This window comes from Helianthus annuus, chromosome 11 (assembly GCF_002127325.2).
Source record: "Helianthus annuus cultivar XRQ/B chromosome 11, HanXRQr2.0-SUNRISE, whole genome shotgun sequence".
Classification (NCBI taxonomy): domain Eukaryota; kingdom Viridiplantae; phylum Streptophyta; class Magnoliopsida; order Asterales; family Asteraceae; genus Helianthus; species Helianthus annuus.
This window is the reverse complement of record NC_035443.2, coordinates 62,163,225-62,180,023: the sequence shown is the minus strand read 5'-3', so window position 1 is coordinate 62,180,023 and position 16,799 is coordinate 62,163,225. Positions and strand designations below refer to the sequence as shown.

Here is a 16,799-nt window from a genome sequence, read left to right as displayed (position 1 = left end):
GGCCTCGATTTGGGCTTATAAAGAAGTGCTTTCATCAACCTTATGGGCGCCCGGGGCAATAGATTTATTGCCTCAGGGAGTGTGCCACTGAAAATTGGTTTGAGCAATTTCCTCAATTTGATTATATATTTCATTTGGGCGACGATTACCTAAGAGTCCCCCGGAGCTAGAGTCAAGTGTTTGTCTTGTGTGTGGCAACAACCCATTGTAGAAAGAGGATACTTGTTGCTACACTGCAAGACCGTGATGAGGACACTTTCTTAGTAGCTCCTTGAACCTTTCCCAAGTTTCATATAAGGATTCCCCATCCTCTTGTGAATATGTAATAATTTCAGTCATTAATTTAGCCGTTTTAGCAGGAGGGAAATACTTATATAGAAACTTTTGGGCTAGTTCATCCCAGGTGTTTACCGAGCTAACTGGGAGGGCGTTAAGCCAAGCCTTAGCTCGGTCTTTTAGTGAAAATGGAAACATTCGAAGGCGGATGGCGTTGTTTGATGCTCCATTGATCCGAAAGGTATCACATATTTCTAAGAAATTAGTAATATGTAGATGAGGATCCTCGTCCGCAAGCCCATGGAAGGTTGCGGAGTTTTGAAGCATCTGTATCAAATGTGGCCGAAGTTCGAAGTTGTTGGCTTCGACATTCGATGCATTGATAGCGGCGCCGAGATTACCTACGGTGGATCGTAGGTAATCCATGAGGGTACGTTGGTCCGCCATTGGAAGTGGGTCCCCCGAAACTTTCTCTTGGTTTTTAGCTTTAAGTCTTTTTCTCAGAAAGCGATCGGGTTCATCTAGGGGTTCTTTTACGTCTCTAATAGAACCGGAGCTCATACACTACGTGGAAAGTTCAGATGTGGCGCCTGAGTTCCAAGTCCTGCAAGAAAACAAAAAGAACGTTGGTCAGAAGCTTCACCACGGCCCCGTGTTCAGATGAACACGGCCCGTGGTCGGAGATACAGTGATTGTTTTCCGGATCCATGTTACTGGGGAGTTCGACACGGCCCCGTGTTGCACCGACACGGCCCCGTGCTCAACTCTCTGTAACTCGGAAAATAAAAACTGGCATTCACAACGCTGGGCACGGCCCGTGTCTGACCAGGCACGGCCCATGCTGAGCTCTGCAGAAACTGAAAAATTAAGAAGATCCTAAAAAAACAGAAAAACAAGAAAAAAACGATTAGGTCGTTGATTCCTAACTTTCTTAAAATCCTTGTGTCCCCGACAACGGCGCCAAAAACTTGATGTGCGTGTCGTGTTATAGGTTTTTATTTACATTTTAAGCCCTTTTACACTTTTTAGCCAAGTTTTAAATTTATAAAACACGATATTTACTAACACTAAACACACATATGGCCAAGCGCACCCATCGTGGACGTAGTATAGTGTTGGTAAGATACCGAGGTCGTCCAAGGACACAAGAGCTTTTAGTACTGGTTTATCCTCAACGTCTAATCAAATCAAAAAGTAGAAAAAAGGTTTTTAAATTAAAAAAAAAATAAAACTAACAAAAATGCTGAAAAATAAAATAAAAATAAAAACAGATAGACAAGATGAATCACTTGGATCCGACTTGTGTGTAGTGTAACCTTTGATTATTTCCGCACTTTTGCACTTTTTAAGAGATTATCTTAGTTATTGTAGTAGGCCCCTCTTTTGAAGGTGACGTTACCCTCAACCCAGTAGTTTGAGTCAGCAAGGTTACAATCCTAAAGGGTCGGATTATTGAAAGATAATTAATTAAGTTATTAATGCATAATGTGGTAGGCCCCTCTTTTGAAGGCGACGTTACCCTCGGCTAACTAGTCTGAGTCAGCAGGGATACAGTCCTAAGTAGCCGGGTTAAAGTTTTAATAGTAGCTTACTTATGAGGGGATCAAAGAGTTTGGATCCCCGCCATCCAATACCGGTAGGTATTGAAGGAGGTCCTACTAAATTTGACCCAGGTCCTTTGCAGGATCTATACACTGAACAATGGCAAGACTCTTACCAAACCGTTCCCTTAACCCCCGACCAGGTAGCCAACATATCTTCATATAGACCGTGGAGATATGAATGGTGAAAATCTTTTATTTTATATAGACAGTAAAATAATGCCAAGACACCACGGACAAACGATAAGGAAGAATCACCTTCAACATAAGAAACTAGTTGTTAAAGTCATTAATACATAACCAAATAAAAAGTGCGAAAAGATAAAAAATAAAAAGCATTACACTAAACACTTGTCTTCACCAAGTGATGTAAGAGACTTAGGCAAACATGGCCTTTGATTGTCAAGAACTCTTACGATCAATCTTGGATCCCGAGACGACTCACACACTCTATGATGGATGATGGATCATGGTGGTGGATGATTGTGTTGTGATGGTGGTGGGTGGTGGGTGAAGTGTGAGAGAGGTGGTGTGCCAAGGGATGGTTTGCAAATGAGCCAAGCACCCCTATTTACGGCCTGAACAGCAGCTCGGGCACGGCCCCGTGTCCATCCTCCTTCACTTTCTTCATTAAATGCAGTTTGTCTGCATTAGTTGACCACGCCCCTGTGTCCGCTGAGCACGACCCCGTGTGCAGAAGCGTATCTGTACTATCAAGATTTCCCTAGATTCTGCGAATCTTAGAGTTGACCACGGTCCCGTGTCCGCTGAGCACGACCCCGTGGTGGACGATAGAAGCTTCTACAACTTTGACTTTTCTGCTGACACCTGGGCACGCCCCTGTGCTCAGTGAGTACGGGGCGTGTTCAGCCTTCTGTTCTCTTGTTTTTGCTTGGGAAGATGCTGTCGGGGGGTCGGGCATGCCACGTTTGTCCCTTTTCTAGTATTTATGTTAGATTTAGCTTCCTTTTTGCTTCTTTTGTTCATTTGAGCTCATTTAATCCTGAAAAATACAAAAGGAAGACAAAACAACACTTTTCCAACATTAGTACTAAAAACGGGTTTGTTTTATGCCACAGTTGATGTAATTTATATGTTGCATTTTGTGCACATCAGTTTTACAAATAGTTTATTTTATACAACTCTTTTTACTTGGTTATTTAATTAACCATACACTTTTCTTTTATATAATTTGATTTCTTATCGATGTTTCGTATGATTTATAAAAGAAAACATTTTACAAGGTTCCTGATTTACTTTTGACAAACATTTTCTTTAAACTTACAAGTCATGAATCCTACGTCAATAAAACCTATGTATCTCACATGCATTTTTATGCTGACGTACCTATTTTCACATGTGTTTTCAGGAGATGATGCATAGGATTGATCAAGATACACTTAGGCGGACTTGGGCCTTAGTGACAATAAAAGATGCAAGACTAGTTAATTATGTTATGTTGCTTTGATTTTAAGACATTGTAACTTCTGTTAATCAATAAAACAAAATTTCAATTTTCATGTGTTATGAAACAATGATTCTGTTACAACACTCCCCGACGTTTCCACCGTGATTTGTTGTTTTACGCAGTCGGGGTGTGACACAACCCTGACCCCTGCCCTGGGTCGGGCGGCCACGAGCGCAGTATCAGTGGTATCGGTGTTTATTAATTTGGCAGCGGAAATTACATCAGGACCATAGTCAGAAAATAGTCTATCAGAGTGAAGCACCAACTTTTATATTTAATAAATACATGGGAAAAACCCAAGTTTCCATTACAACATGTTTATAGGGATAAACCCTAATTTATTAAAATAAAACTTCTTTCTTGTTTAGGTAACTTTTATAGCCACTTTTCCAAGCCTTCAGTGCTCTCCAGCTGGCTTCTATTTGGCTTTCACATTTTGTTACCTGAAACGCGTTTTAAAAAGTTTTATCAGCAAGATATACTGGCGAGTGAATCGCAGTTTAATCAAAACAATTTTTATCACCTTACAGTATTGAGGGCATCCGCAATTACATTTGTTTACATCTACTCAATTACCACCTACGGTACTGTCAATCCTGACTTGTGGTCATGCTACTACTCACAGTGTAGTAACAAGTAATGTATACAAAACCCCAACATACCGACAGTAATTGTAGAATCACAAATACTCAATCACTGTGAAATATAATTTAAAATAATTGAGGTTTTGTAAAAACTATTTGCAAAAAGGGGAATAACTCACATTGCTATTTTATATACTATTGCTTTCTGGTGACTTCCTGGTTATAATCTATTAAATTAAACAATGCACACGTGTTAGTAAGATAACCCAATTTACATTAGCTATGCCCTCCCCCGAGACAGAACTCCAACGACTAAGTCAGGCAGAGCCTGGACATGCGTTACGGAGCTCTACATCAATCGGGAGGAGTAACTAATACGTAACCGGGGGTTATAATACTTACAATGAGGCAGAGCTTCGCTTTTTAGTGGGTATAATACCCCGAGTATTATAGCTTATATATCGAGAGAGAAAGAAAGAAATTTGAGCGACTGTAAACTGAGGTCGATCACTCCTTATATAGGCTTGATAATGACTTTCTCGCCCCCCCCCCCTGTGTCGACTCAACGACTAGCCTCGACGCGCATCACAACACGTGGCGGACTTGGGTGTCGCCTGGTAGCACCGGGTCGCGGCCTGCGATGCCTGGGGTTAACTGGGTCGCGCCCCGCGAGGTCCTACTGAAATTTGTTTTACCTGATTTTTGTAAAAATAAAGGTATTCCGGGTCCGTTTTTCATATACAGTGTGTATTTTTGGATATATAGGGATGTTTTAAGGATTTTAGGAGGGTTGTTATATCCTCGCCACCTTGTTTTAGAACTTGTCCTCGAGGTCTACTGGAACAGGTGTGGATATTTCCTCTTCATCTCTGATTCAAGTTCCCAAGTGTACTCTGGTCCTCTTTTGGAATCCCATTTCACTTTGACCAGAACTAATCTCTTGTGTTTGAGATTCTTGATTTTCCTTTCTTCAATCTGTAGAGGTTTCTCTACAAACTTAAGTTTCTCATAGACCTCTATGTCCTTAACAGGTACCACTAATGATTCATCTGCTAGGAACTTCTTGAGATTACATACATGAAATATATCATGTATTCCTCCCATTTCCTCTGGCAGTTGTAGCTAGTAAGCTACTGGTCGTATTCCTCTAATAATCTCAAAGGGTCCAATATACCTGGGGCTTAGCTTTCCCTTCTTTCTGAATCTGACTACTCCTTTCCATGGAGAAACTTTTAATAATACCTTATCTCCTATTTGAATTTCCAACGGTTTTCGCCTGTTATCAGCGTAACTCTTTTGGCGATCACGTGCTGCTTTTAGCCTTTCCTTGACTCAATAATATTATATGTTGTTTCTTGTACTATCTCTGGTCCAGACAGTTGCTTTCTCCAATTTCTGCCAAACAGACTAGAGTTCGGCACTTTCGTCCATAAAGTGCTTCAAATGGTGCAGTATTGATACTGGTATGATAGCTATTATTGTAGGAAAATTCTATTAATGGTAAATGATCGTCCCAATTTCCTCCGAAATCAATTATACAAGCTCTAAGCATATCTTCCGTTGTCTGAATTGTCCTTTCGCTTTGTCCATCCGTCTGAGGATGATAAGCAGTGCTTAGATTTAACTTGGTTCCCATTGCTTTTTGGAAACTAGTCCAAAAATGAGAAGTAAAACGGCTATCTCTATCAGAAACAATAGATAAAGGAATTCCATGTAATGAAACTATTTCATTTACATATAACTTGGCTAGTTGTTCCATACTGAAAGTTTCCTTCATTGGTAAGAAATGAGCAGACTTGGTTAATCTGTCTACAATCACCCAGATTGTATCATTACCTTTTCGTGTCTTGGGTAATTTAGTAACAAAGTCCAGTGTTATCAATTCCCATTTTCGTATCGGCATTTCTAGTTGCTGCAATAATCCAGAGGGTTTCTGATGTTCAGCTTTAATTTGTGAACAGGTTAGACACTTGGCAACATAGGTTGCTATATCCTTTTTCATTCCTATCCACCAAAAATTCTTTCTTAAGTATTGATACATTTTGTCATTACCAGGATGTATCGTATACTTAGACTTATGGGCTTCTTCTAAAATTTCATGGCGTAGGTTTCCTTGTTTGGGTATCCAGATTCTTTTCTTATGGAATCTCCAAATTCCATCTGTTCCTTGTTCTAGTTCCTTAATTTTTCCTTTAAATTTTTCAGTATCGTCCTTGATTACTGATTCCTGTATTTCTCTAATTTACTAATTTGAATCTATCTGCAGATTTAATTTGAGAGAACGTATTCGTCTTGGCTTTTCATGATACTTTCGACTTAAAGCATCATCTACTACATTAGCCTTTCCTGTATGATACTGGATATTACAATCATAATCACTAAGAATTTCCATCCAACATCTCTGTCTCATATTTAACTCTTTTTGTCCGAAAACATATCTTAGACTTTATGATCGGTGAAAATGGTAAACTTGCTACTGTAAAGATAATGTCTCCAAATTTTAAAGGCAAAAATTATGGCTCCTAACTCTAGATCATGGGTTGTATAATTCCCTTCATGATTCTTAAGTTGTCTAGAGGCATAGGCTATAACCTTTTGACGTTGCATTAACACACATCCATATCTTAACTTAGATGCATCACAATAGACTATAAAGTCTTCAGTTCCTTCTGGTAATGCGAGTATGGGTGCGTTGGTTAATCTTTGCTTAAGAATCCTAAAGGCTTCTTCCTGTTTTGGTCCCCATTCAAACTTAATTGATTTATAAGTCAGCTTCGTTAAGGGAATGGCTATTCTAGAAAAATCTCTGATAACCGACTATAATACCCTGCAAGTCCAAGAAAACTTCTCACCTCCGTTGGTGATTCAGGGACTTTCCATTTAGTAATCGCCTTGATTTTGTTCGGATCCACATGAATTCCTTCATGATTAACCAGGTGTCCAAGGAATTGTATTTCTTGTAACCAAAATTCACATTTTGAGAATTTAGCATAAAGCTTCTCTTTTCTCAGCAATGTAAGGAGTACATGCAGATGCGATGCATGTTCCTCTTTACTCTTAGAGTAAATTAGAATATCATCTATAAAGACAATTATGAATTTATCCAGATATGGTTTACATATTCTGTTCATCATGTCTATAAATGCGGCTGGGGCATTGGTTAAACCAAATGGCATGACTATAAATTCATAATGACCGTACCTTGTTCTAAAAGCAGTTTTAGGAATATCCTCTTCCTGTACTTTCAGTTGATGATATCCTGAGCGTAAATCGATCTTAGAAAAGAATTGAGCTCCTTGCAGTTGATCAAACAGATTATCGATTCTCGTCAGTGGGTATCGATTTTTAATTGTGACCTTGTTCAATTCTCGGTAATCAATGCACATACGCATTGATCCGTCCTTTTTCTTGACAAACAAGATTGGTGCTTCCCATGGTGATTAACTAGGTTGTATGAAACCCTTCTCCAGAAGTTCGTCCAATTGTTTCTTCAATTCTTGCATTTCCGCTGGTGCTAAACGGTAGGGTGTCTTGACAATTGGTGCTGTTCCTGGTAGTAGGTGAATTCTGAATTCAACCTCTCTCTCTCTGGCGGTAGTCCAGGTAGCTTTTCTGGGAAAACATCTGAGAATTGAGACACTACGGGAATATCTTTCAATTCTTTTCCTTCAGTGTTAATGATTATGGAAATCATATACACTAGTGATCCTTTCCTTGCATAACTTGATGTTTTCATCACAGAGATGAATTTTGTGGACCTAGTTGGCTTATCTCCTTTAATTGTGATCTTTTCACTCCTTTAATTGGCTACTAACCAATCCATTCCTAATACAATGTCAAATCCAGCCAGATTCATTGGGTAAAGGTTAGCAATAAATTTATGGTTTAGAATTTCTATTCTTGCTCCCTGCAAGATTTCAGTGATCTTAATGGATTCTCCGTTTGCTGTTTCTACCAAACATTCTTGTTGAAGTTTAGTTAATGGTTGATTGAGAAATTTGCAGAACGAAGTACTAATAATGCTTTGGTTCGCACAAGAGTTAAATAATACTTTAGCAACAACATCATTAACTAAAAACATACCGGCAATCACATCTGGGATCTTCTTGGCTTCTTCAGCAGTCAGAACAAGTGCTCTGGAATTCCTGGTAGCTTTGCTGTTCGTGGCTGGAGCTAGTTTCGGACATTTCGGTTTAATATGCCCCTTCTCTCCACAATTGAAGCATATCCCATTACTAGGTTTCTTCCTGCAGTCTTCTTCCTTGTGTCCCGATAAATTTGAGCGCCCCGCGAGAGATATAATGCAGGGCCTTCGCGGCCCGCGAGGCTGCTAGGGTAGGCCCTGGCTGTGTCGACTCAACGACTAGCCTCGATACGCATCACGACACGTGGCGGACTGGGGTGCCGCTTGGTGGCACCGGGTCGCGGCCCACGACGCCTGGGTTTAACTGGGTCGTGCCCCGCGAGGTCCTACTGAAGTTTGTTTTATCTGATTTTTGTAAAAATAAAGGTATTTCCGGTCCGTTTTTCGTATACTGGGTGTATTTTAGGACATATAGAGGTGTTTTAAGGATTTTTGGAGGGTTGTTATAGATCAGATGAGGCTCAAGTACCCTCAATTGTTCAAAACTGCTGAACCAAATTCTGATGCTACTAGTGAATTTCGAGACCAAATTCGCTTTCAAGTTGGAGATGATGTGGCACCCGAGGAAAATCCCAGTCATCCTGAGCTACCACTTCTTCTCTCCAAGTCGGCTTATCAAATTTCGGGACGAAATTTCTTTCAAGTTGGAGATGATGTGACAACTCGTAATTTCAAGAGTCCTTTACCAGTTCCTTTTCATGCCTTGCCTTACGTTGTTTTTGCATGTACGTATTTGGAATGAATGAATTTGGATGAATGTACTTAAATGTGTTGAACCAATGTGTGAATTTTTATATGTTAAAAGGTTGTATGGTTTTATAATCTTGGTCGCACAAGCCTTCGAGTCGCACACCCCACTCGTGATCGCGCACCCCTTGTTTTTGTCCTCGGCCCAAACTCGAATCAATTGTGCCACGATACCCGGCCCAAGTGTAGCCCAAAGTTGGGCCCGACTCTGATTGTAATCGCATACACACACAGTTGTGTGTGGTTTCCCCATAATCTTGCAAACACCAAAACATAATCAAACCTTAAACTCTCTTCTATCTCCCCATAACTCGATGGCAGCCCCCTCTTCCCTCATTCGAAGCTCTCTCATCCCAAACATCACTGATTCATCCTACACTATGGTTAGTGTTCTACCTTTGTTCATTTGCTTAATACCCGATACGCGATGTTGTGTTGGTGATGATCTTGTGTGAGGAATTAGGGTTGTATGCTAGTAGAGTCTTTGATGAATATTCTGTGATAAGCAAACTATTAGAAGTGATCTATGTGAAGTTGATCGATGATGATCTAGCGTGATTACATGCACACTTTTGATAGTTTTCGGGTATAAACAATTATTAGTTCTGATGTTACATAAGAACTAGGGTTCCATGATATGAATGTTGATGGTCACAAATCTGTTGGGGCTGTATTGCTAAACTGCTATGTTAATGATGAGTATTCGAGGATATCATTAGATGTTTGATCCGATTTGAAGGATGGCCTTGTGTTAATTGTTGTTAATGATTAGATGGAAATTAGGTTTCGTGTAAATCAATGCAATTAAATGGGTAATTGATTGGATTTGATTGAATGGATGTAAATTTTTTAACTTATTCCATGATTTACGGCCAAGTGAAACCGTTCGCACAATGACTAGTCGCATATTTAAGTAGGGTACATGTTAAGACTACGTAATGTACAAGCTGACGATGCGTGACCGCACACTATGGTGTGGTCGCACACTCTCACGTATGTCGCACACCATAGTGGGCCGCACACACACCTATTTGGGCTATTGAACTGTTGACATAACTTAGGCCGCACAATTTATGAATTTATGTGGGTCGCACACCCCTTATGTAGCACACTCTATGGGTCGCACACTCGAGAGGTGGTCGCACACTCTTGAATATGGGCCAGCATGTAATGGGTCCTTATTATGGGGTCGTACACCTAAACTATACATGTTTGGGTTTTCGATGTGGTACTTTGTTTGACTGCTATGCTATACGTGTTACCTGACAACAAAGCTTGTATGCAACGTACTAAACCATACGTGTATTATTTGACTATGAACCTAACTTATTGGTAACCATATTAGGACTTGGTTGACCAATTGTAAGCAAGTAACTAGACTTACCGAGCAAACCTAAGGTGAGTTCACTACTCTTCCACAATCATGTGTCCTGTGGGGACAAACAAACAAACTTGCATCCCTGTAGGGGATACTTTACACACTACATCCCTGGAGGGGATACATTATAACTGCTATTTGATTACGATGTTGGATAATACACTCAAATCTATCACTTAAGTCCCATATTACTACCGAACTAGTTGCTTGGAGGGCAACAGGGTTATTAGTTGATAGCGCTATTAGGTTTGGCACCCTCACGACGTACCTGGATGGGACGGGCGTGAACTAATGACCTTAACCACTCGACCAATGTTGATAGGCATTGGGGAAAGGGCAAACAAACAGTCGTCTTGCGGTATCGAGTTATTATCAACATGTCTATAAACAAAACGCTTGGTAACTAAACGTTTAACAAAACTGTGAACTCGCTAGCTTTATGCTGATACACTTTTTGTGCATGCTTGCAGGCTTATAGGTACATTGATGCGGGACATGCTGTCTGGGATGCTGGAGTGGTTAAGGGTCGTGGCACTTGAATAGACGCCTAAAAGTTGAAATGTTTTCTGATCATTATATGTTAAACCCCTTAAACAATATTTAATGCTTCCGCTGAACATATTTGGTTTCAAAACTAATGTTTGAGTTACACTATCTATATTGAATGGAATTTCTATTTACTATTTTATTCATACTTCAGTGTGATTAGTGGCTAGATTCTGGCACGTCACACGCCTCGCGGAGATTTCCGCTTGTGGTATTTTGGGGGTGTGACACGCAAAGTGCAATATCCTCTTCTTTGGTCCACGCTACGGTTGCCATCCTCGATTTTTTTGGTAAAGTGGAACGGCGTTGAAGTGGAAAAGTTTGTATAAAAATGAAGAAGTGGTGGATATTGTAAAAATTTGGGTGAAGACGTTGGTTGTATTTATAGTGTGAAATTATAATTTTAAAAAAAAGGTAAAAAAGTTAACCGTTGGGGTTAAACAGCTAACAGTTACGTCCATTAACCACGTGCCACGTCGACTACAAAATGTTTTCCACACCGGTGGAGATTCCCCGTCCTTTGAATAACGCCTTGGTAAACGCCATGGACGGGATGGTGTGAACGACGTTGAGCAACAACAACGCCATTTTCGAACGTCAACACTGTGTGATCTTAACCACTAAAACAAGCTTGATCAATGGCGGGATCTACTTCACAGACTTTGTATGATCAATGGCCTGATCTACTTGACAGACTTTGTATTGTCTTTTAACTTTTTATTTAATCAACACATGGAGAGAGATAGATAAGATAACGTATTTTGTGGTAGAAATTTTTTGAAAGGAGAATGGAATTCTGCTTTAAACACGTTTTTGATATGGTTGGAAGGTAGAGACAATTTACAAGTGTAGAAAACGATTGCCTCTTTGTCATGGATTGCTAGAATTTATTTTTTTCTTTACGTTTAAAATAACATTTTACAAAAAGTACCTTTCTAAAATAATATTTTATTTTTTTTGTTTTACATGTAAACCTATTCATTTGAAACTATCATTATTACCCAATACTACAACTTTCGATATGTTTAAGCATAAAGGTGTTGTAACTTATGCTTTATTAGTTTTTTTTCTTAAAATGAATTTTTTACTTTTAACCAAAAATTATTTGATTCTTTACTTTTAACCCAAAACTATTTGATTTTTTAACTTTTAACCCCAAAACTTTTTATCTTTACTTTTAACCTAAAATATTTTTTTCACTTTTAACCCCTAAACTTTTCATCTTTTACAATTAACCTCACCATTTTATTTACATTCAATTTTGGTCCTCTATACTTTTCATTTTTCGCAAAATTTTCGTTTTGCGCTCGGTTTGAAATTTTGCGAGTTAACATGACGCAACGTGCGTGTGTGGTTAAACCTTTTTACGTCATCTATTTTTTCTCGTTTGACAGATTCATCGTAATGCGCAAGTCCTAGATCGACTTAGTTATTCTTTTATATGTTTTACATTTCGGTTTAGTTTCTTCGCATTAACACGCCACAACTTCAGTGCTGGTAGTCGCTGATTGACATTGGTGTTTGCCCCCCGCTGCAACGCAAGGGTGCTTAAGACTAGTTTTTCTGAAAAGCAGTATATATCATGAGTGAGAAACCCATAACGAGATCGAAATAAATAAACAAACTCTAGTTTTAGTATTTTAAGAGTCAGTCATAGTTTGTTTAGGCTCTTAAGACAAACAAGTTACAAAAACATTAGGCTTGAAACAACTCAAGTTTAATCATACAACCATAGGTTGTTTAGACTCTATAATAACATGCGATTCACACTAGACTGAAGAAAATGGAAGAGTATCATTTAAGTCTCTATAATAGCAATGACAACTCAACTTTAATCTTCTTGAACATATATAATTGTTTAACTAAAAAAGTTTACCTTTGGACTAAATTGGCAAAATGACTCAAACCACAAGGACTAAAATCGCACTTAACTCTTCTATTTAACAACGTTTACCCGTTTTCATTTTTTGCATCTTCAACTATGAACAAAATGAAGAACAACTGTTATGGAATTTGTTTCTTTATTTCTATAGCAATCAATATACTACTTTGTACAGGTATATATATGTATATAGGTGGAGCTCGGTGGGAAGATATGAAACAGGAGATTAGTTGGCAGTCGTCGTTGGCGTTGACATGGAGCGAGAAGGCAGCGGCGGAGGCGGAGGCGGTTGCAGCAGCCTCATGCTCCGGCCATGGTAGAGCTTTTGTTGACCGTTTGACTTCTGATGGTCAACCTGTTTGTGAGTGCTTTAACTGTTATAGTGGGTCTGAGTGCTCTGTGTATTCTGTTGAATGTGCTGCAGTTGCCACAAGGTAACTTCCTGATTAATACTAAACATGATCTCATGCTGTCAACTTTTCATACTAAACATGTAAACAAAAGGAATGGTTAAACACTTAAACTGATATATACATGTAACGTTTTTTTATTTTATTTATATAGTTGTGACATTTATGTATGTTGCAGTGGGGATCTTACATTCCTTGAGCCATTTTGGATTCAAAACGCAGCCAATACTGCAGTTGTCATATCGGGCTGGCATCGTATGAGTTACAACTACGCTGACGCCACTAAGATGTTAAAAGACCTCGAAAATTGCATTCGTAAGCTACATTCCATAGCCAGGAATGCAGTCACTGAAGGACGATACATGGTCTTCGGTGTCGGGTCAGCCCAACTTCTAAGTGCAGCGGTTTACGCTCTTTCTTCTGGAAACTCTTCTTCACCGTCCAACGTCCTCGCTTCCATACCGTTCTATTGGGTAACAAGTTTTACTATCTATAAAAATATTCACTCCCACTTTGATTTCTTTATGTTCTTCTTAGCTTTCTTTTTCTTTTTCGGGGATGTATAGCTGTTCAGGGATCAGACCAGCTTCTTTAGCTCCAAGTATTTTGAGTTTGAAGGAAACACAAACTCATTGCAATCGAAAAATTCAACAAATAACCGGGATGTGATTGAATTTGTAACCTCACCAAACAATCCAGATGGGGAGTTGAAGAAGCCGGTATTTGGAGGCAAGGCAATATATGATCAGGTCTTCTATTGGCCACATTTTACACCTATCCCGGAGCCTTCGGATCAGGATATCATGATTTTCTCTCTTTCTAAGCTCACAGGCCACGCTGGTTCACGTTTTGGGTATCGTATTTCATATCATTTAGTACATAAATCTATATATCTATTGTAGAAACAGTTTTTAGCAGAGATCTATAAAAACTGAATAAATACTTATATATTTTGTTTTCAACTATAGGTGGGCAATTATAAAAGATAGAGATGTATATGAAAAGATTTTATCATATACCTCCAAGGCTGCTGTGGGGATCTCACAAGATACCCAACTAAGAGCTTTGAAGATTTTACAAACAACAATAGATGAAGATGGAAAACCGTTTTTTGAATTTGCTTACACCAAGATGACAGAGCGTTGGGATAGGTTAACTTCTGTCTTCTCAAAATCAACTAGATTTTCACTCCAGAATAGACACCCTTTTCACTGCAATTACTTCAACGAAACTAGGCTACCAACTCCAGGTAATTTATTTCATGTAACATATACAATCAGTTCAAATTATTGTGTTTCCAATCCACCATATGATGGTTTTAATTATGTATTTGGATATAGACTGATTCTAGTTGCTTATTTATTATGGTTTGAGTAATCAATATTGGAGTAGATGTAACCAAACTGGTTATATAGAGATATCTAAACACACCCCCTTATCATGAAATTTGAAATGTACGCGATGGTTTAATATACAATAATTGCAGCTTTCGCATGGGTGAAATGTGAAAGAGAAGAAGACAACGACTGTCGCTCAGTGCTAGAAGCAGGAAAAATCATAAGCCTAAGTGGAAGCCAATTAAGTGCCACAGATCGTTATACACGAGTTAGCCTCACTGTGAGACAAGATGACTTCGAGTTGCTTATGATACGATTCACCAACCTAATATCTCTTGAAAATGGTAGTCTCCAAACAATGTGAAAAGTGTTGAAGACAGATTAAACATTCTGACTGTTTCATGCATGTGGAAGTTTATGGGTCATCTTGCTGCATGTGTGGAAGAAGTTGTTTATCTCGTTTATCGCTTTTGTTATTTGGATTAGTTTGAATAAAGCCATTGGCTAGTTTTTTTTTTTTTGCTCCAAGTCTAAAGCTTTTAAGATGTTGTTCCTTAGCTTTAAAAGGGTCTCTGTATTCCTTGTTTTGTACGCACTTTTGAATAATAAAATTCAGAAAGCATTGGCTCTCAAATTATGTGGGTGTGACAAGCTTGGTTGATCAAGAATGGCCCGACACTGTAACAGTATTAGAAATCAACCTCAATAATGATTGAGGAATTATAACCTAGTGGCATCTAAGAGTGGGATAAAGCTTAGGGATTATTAGTGTTGGGATTCATCCGGGTTTGCAGCGGATTTGAGAGGAGTGTTTGGATTGATATTCATGATAAACAAGAACAAGATCAAGTGCAGAACTGAGAATGAATGAAGGGTAACAACGAGAATGAAATGGACCATTCGAATAGGATATTCTGAATGTCTTGGTGCCGGATAATGATACCGGACATTACATATATATATCAGAGATTTTGGCGGTGGTTTATGGCGGGAATAACTGCCATAAACGGTTTGAACATTTAACCCGCTTATCTCCATGTTCATAAGTCATATTACAAATCGAATACATAAGTTGCACAATAAACACTAACATAATTAAGTTTACATATCTAATACATTCCCCTAAACTTGATTATGCTTAGAAGCATACATGAGAACACTCTGGTTGGCTTCGTCCATGGCCTTCATTGCTTGCTTGAAATTGAATCTATGGCGTTTCTTCTGCATTTTCATTGCTCCTTCCCAGTCGTTTCCTGCAAATAAGGCATAGTGATGAATAGCATCTTCGTCTTGAACATCTCTGTCGCTGTTCCTTCTTTCATGGCGAGCATCCGACAGACCTTCATCTTGTTCAATCACTTCTTTATCAATCACTCTTCCTTGCACCGTCTTGAACTTTTAATAATAAACTAAAACATCGAGATACAACGCATAAATGATCCTCATGAATTCACCATCATGGTATTCATAACCCATATTGCAACAACAGCCATAGATTGTTATCGGTAACATTCCTGTACCCTCCGTCACGTTTTACCACCATGTAGAGTCCGAGCAAATCCACTTTCCTATTATCAGAAGAGAAGCGTATGGAGGAATGGGTCGAGTGGTAATTCCCAGTTTAACTTTTATAAACCATGTTAACATTTCTTCAAACTTCATCTCAAATTCGTGTTTACAGTCAGAAAATTCATGAAATTCCATAGCATGAATAATAGAGTATTACATAAAAAATGATTGATGGATCAATGGTTCTATTAATAATAGAGAATTACATAATTGCCTCTGATGTATTGCAAGATACATCCTTTATTCGTGTACAGTTTGTATAGTTTTCCGTTACATTTAGTGTAGTTATCGTTAGAATGTGCATACTATTGATCAATTCTAGTTTTGCAGGTCTTGGTACTTAATATTGCTGAAAATTGAGTGAAAACGAGCCACAATGCTGAAATGCCAAGTCCCGGAACAAGTTGAAAAAGAGTTAGAATTATTTTGGAGTTTTTGAGAGTTGAAGCTGATCAAATTTCACAACAAGCTGTGAAAAATGAGTCGTGGCGTCGCGCCACGGCTATAGATATCCCTTGTCGCGCCATGCTAGCATTAAAGAAATAGTTTCTGGATTCTTGTATCGTCGCGGCACGCTACACCGAAGACCATTACCCGTCACGCGACGCGACGGGGTAAATGACAGAAACAATTCGTTAACAATTAGGGTTTACTATAAAATCCCAAGAAATTTATCATTTAACACTAACGACGAATTAAGGAGCATCTTAGGCGATCTTGGAGCATTCTTTGAGCGATTTCGAAGGTCTTGAAGCATACGAATCAGTGGTACGAGTTCGGGACGAAGGATTGAGACTTGCTCGGGTTTTCCAATTCCTTGTTTTGTTGATTTCTTTCTTTCGAAACTTGTTATCATG

General features: G+C 38.9%; 1 protein-coding gene and 1 non-coding gene across 2 annotated transcripts; both read left to right on the top strand.

The window, feature by feature from the left end:
- The first annotated feature begins 238 nt into the window (after positions 1–238).
- Positions 239–345, top strand: LOC118484382. Its single transcript, XR_004873493.1, has one exon. It is a non-coding gene; the product is annotated as a small nucleolar RNA R71 (small nucleolar RNA).
- Positions 346–12,629: 12,284 nt separating this feature from the next.
- Positions 12,630–15,007, top strand: LOC110890387 (tryptophan aminotransferase-related protein 4). Its single transcript, XM_022137987.2, has 5 exons — positions 12,630–13,060; positions 13,215–13,509; positions 13,603–13,889; positions 14,005–14,285; positions 14,523–15,007. Exons 1-5 carry the CDS (start codon positions 12,726–12,728, stop codon positions 14,735–14,737), a joined length of 1,413 nt encoding a protein of 470 aa, XP_021993679.1. The 5' UTR covers positions 12,630–12,725; the 3' UTR covers positions 14,738–15,007.
- Positions 15,008–16,799: the final 1,792 nt, after the last annotated feature.

Excerpts from the sequence above, each read along its gene's own strand:
- LOC110890387 (XM_022137987.2), top strand. The coding sequence starts at position 12,726 with ATGAACAAAATGAAGAACAACTGTTATGGAATTTGTTTCTTTATTTCT. Across the intron at positions 13,890-14,004 it reads CACGCTGGTTCACGTTTTGG|GTGGGCAATTATAAAAGATA; the intron begins GTATCGTATTTC and ends TTTCAACTATAG. Across the intron at positions 14,286-14,522 it reads AACTAGGCTACCAACTCCAG|CTTTCGCATGGGTGAAATGT; the intron begins GTAATTTATTTC and ends CAATAATTGCAG.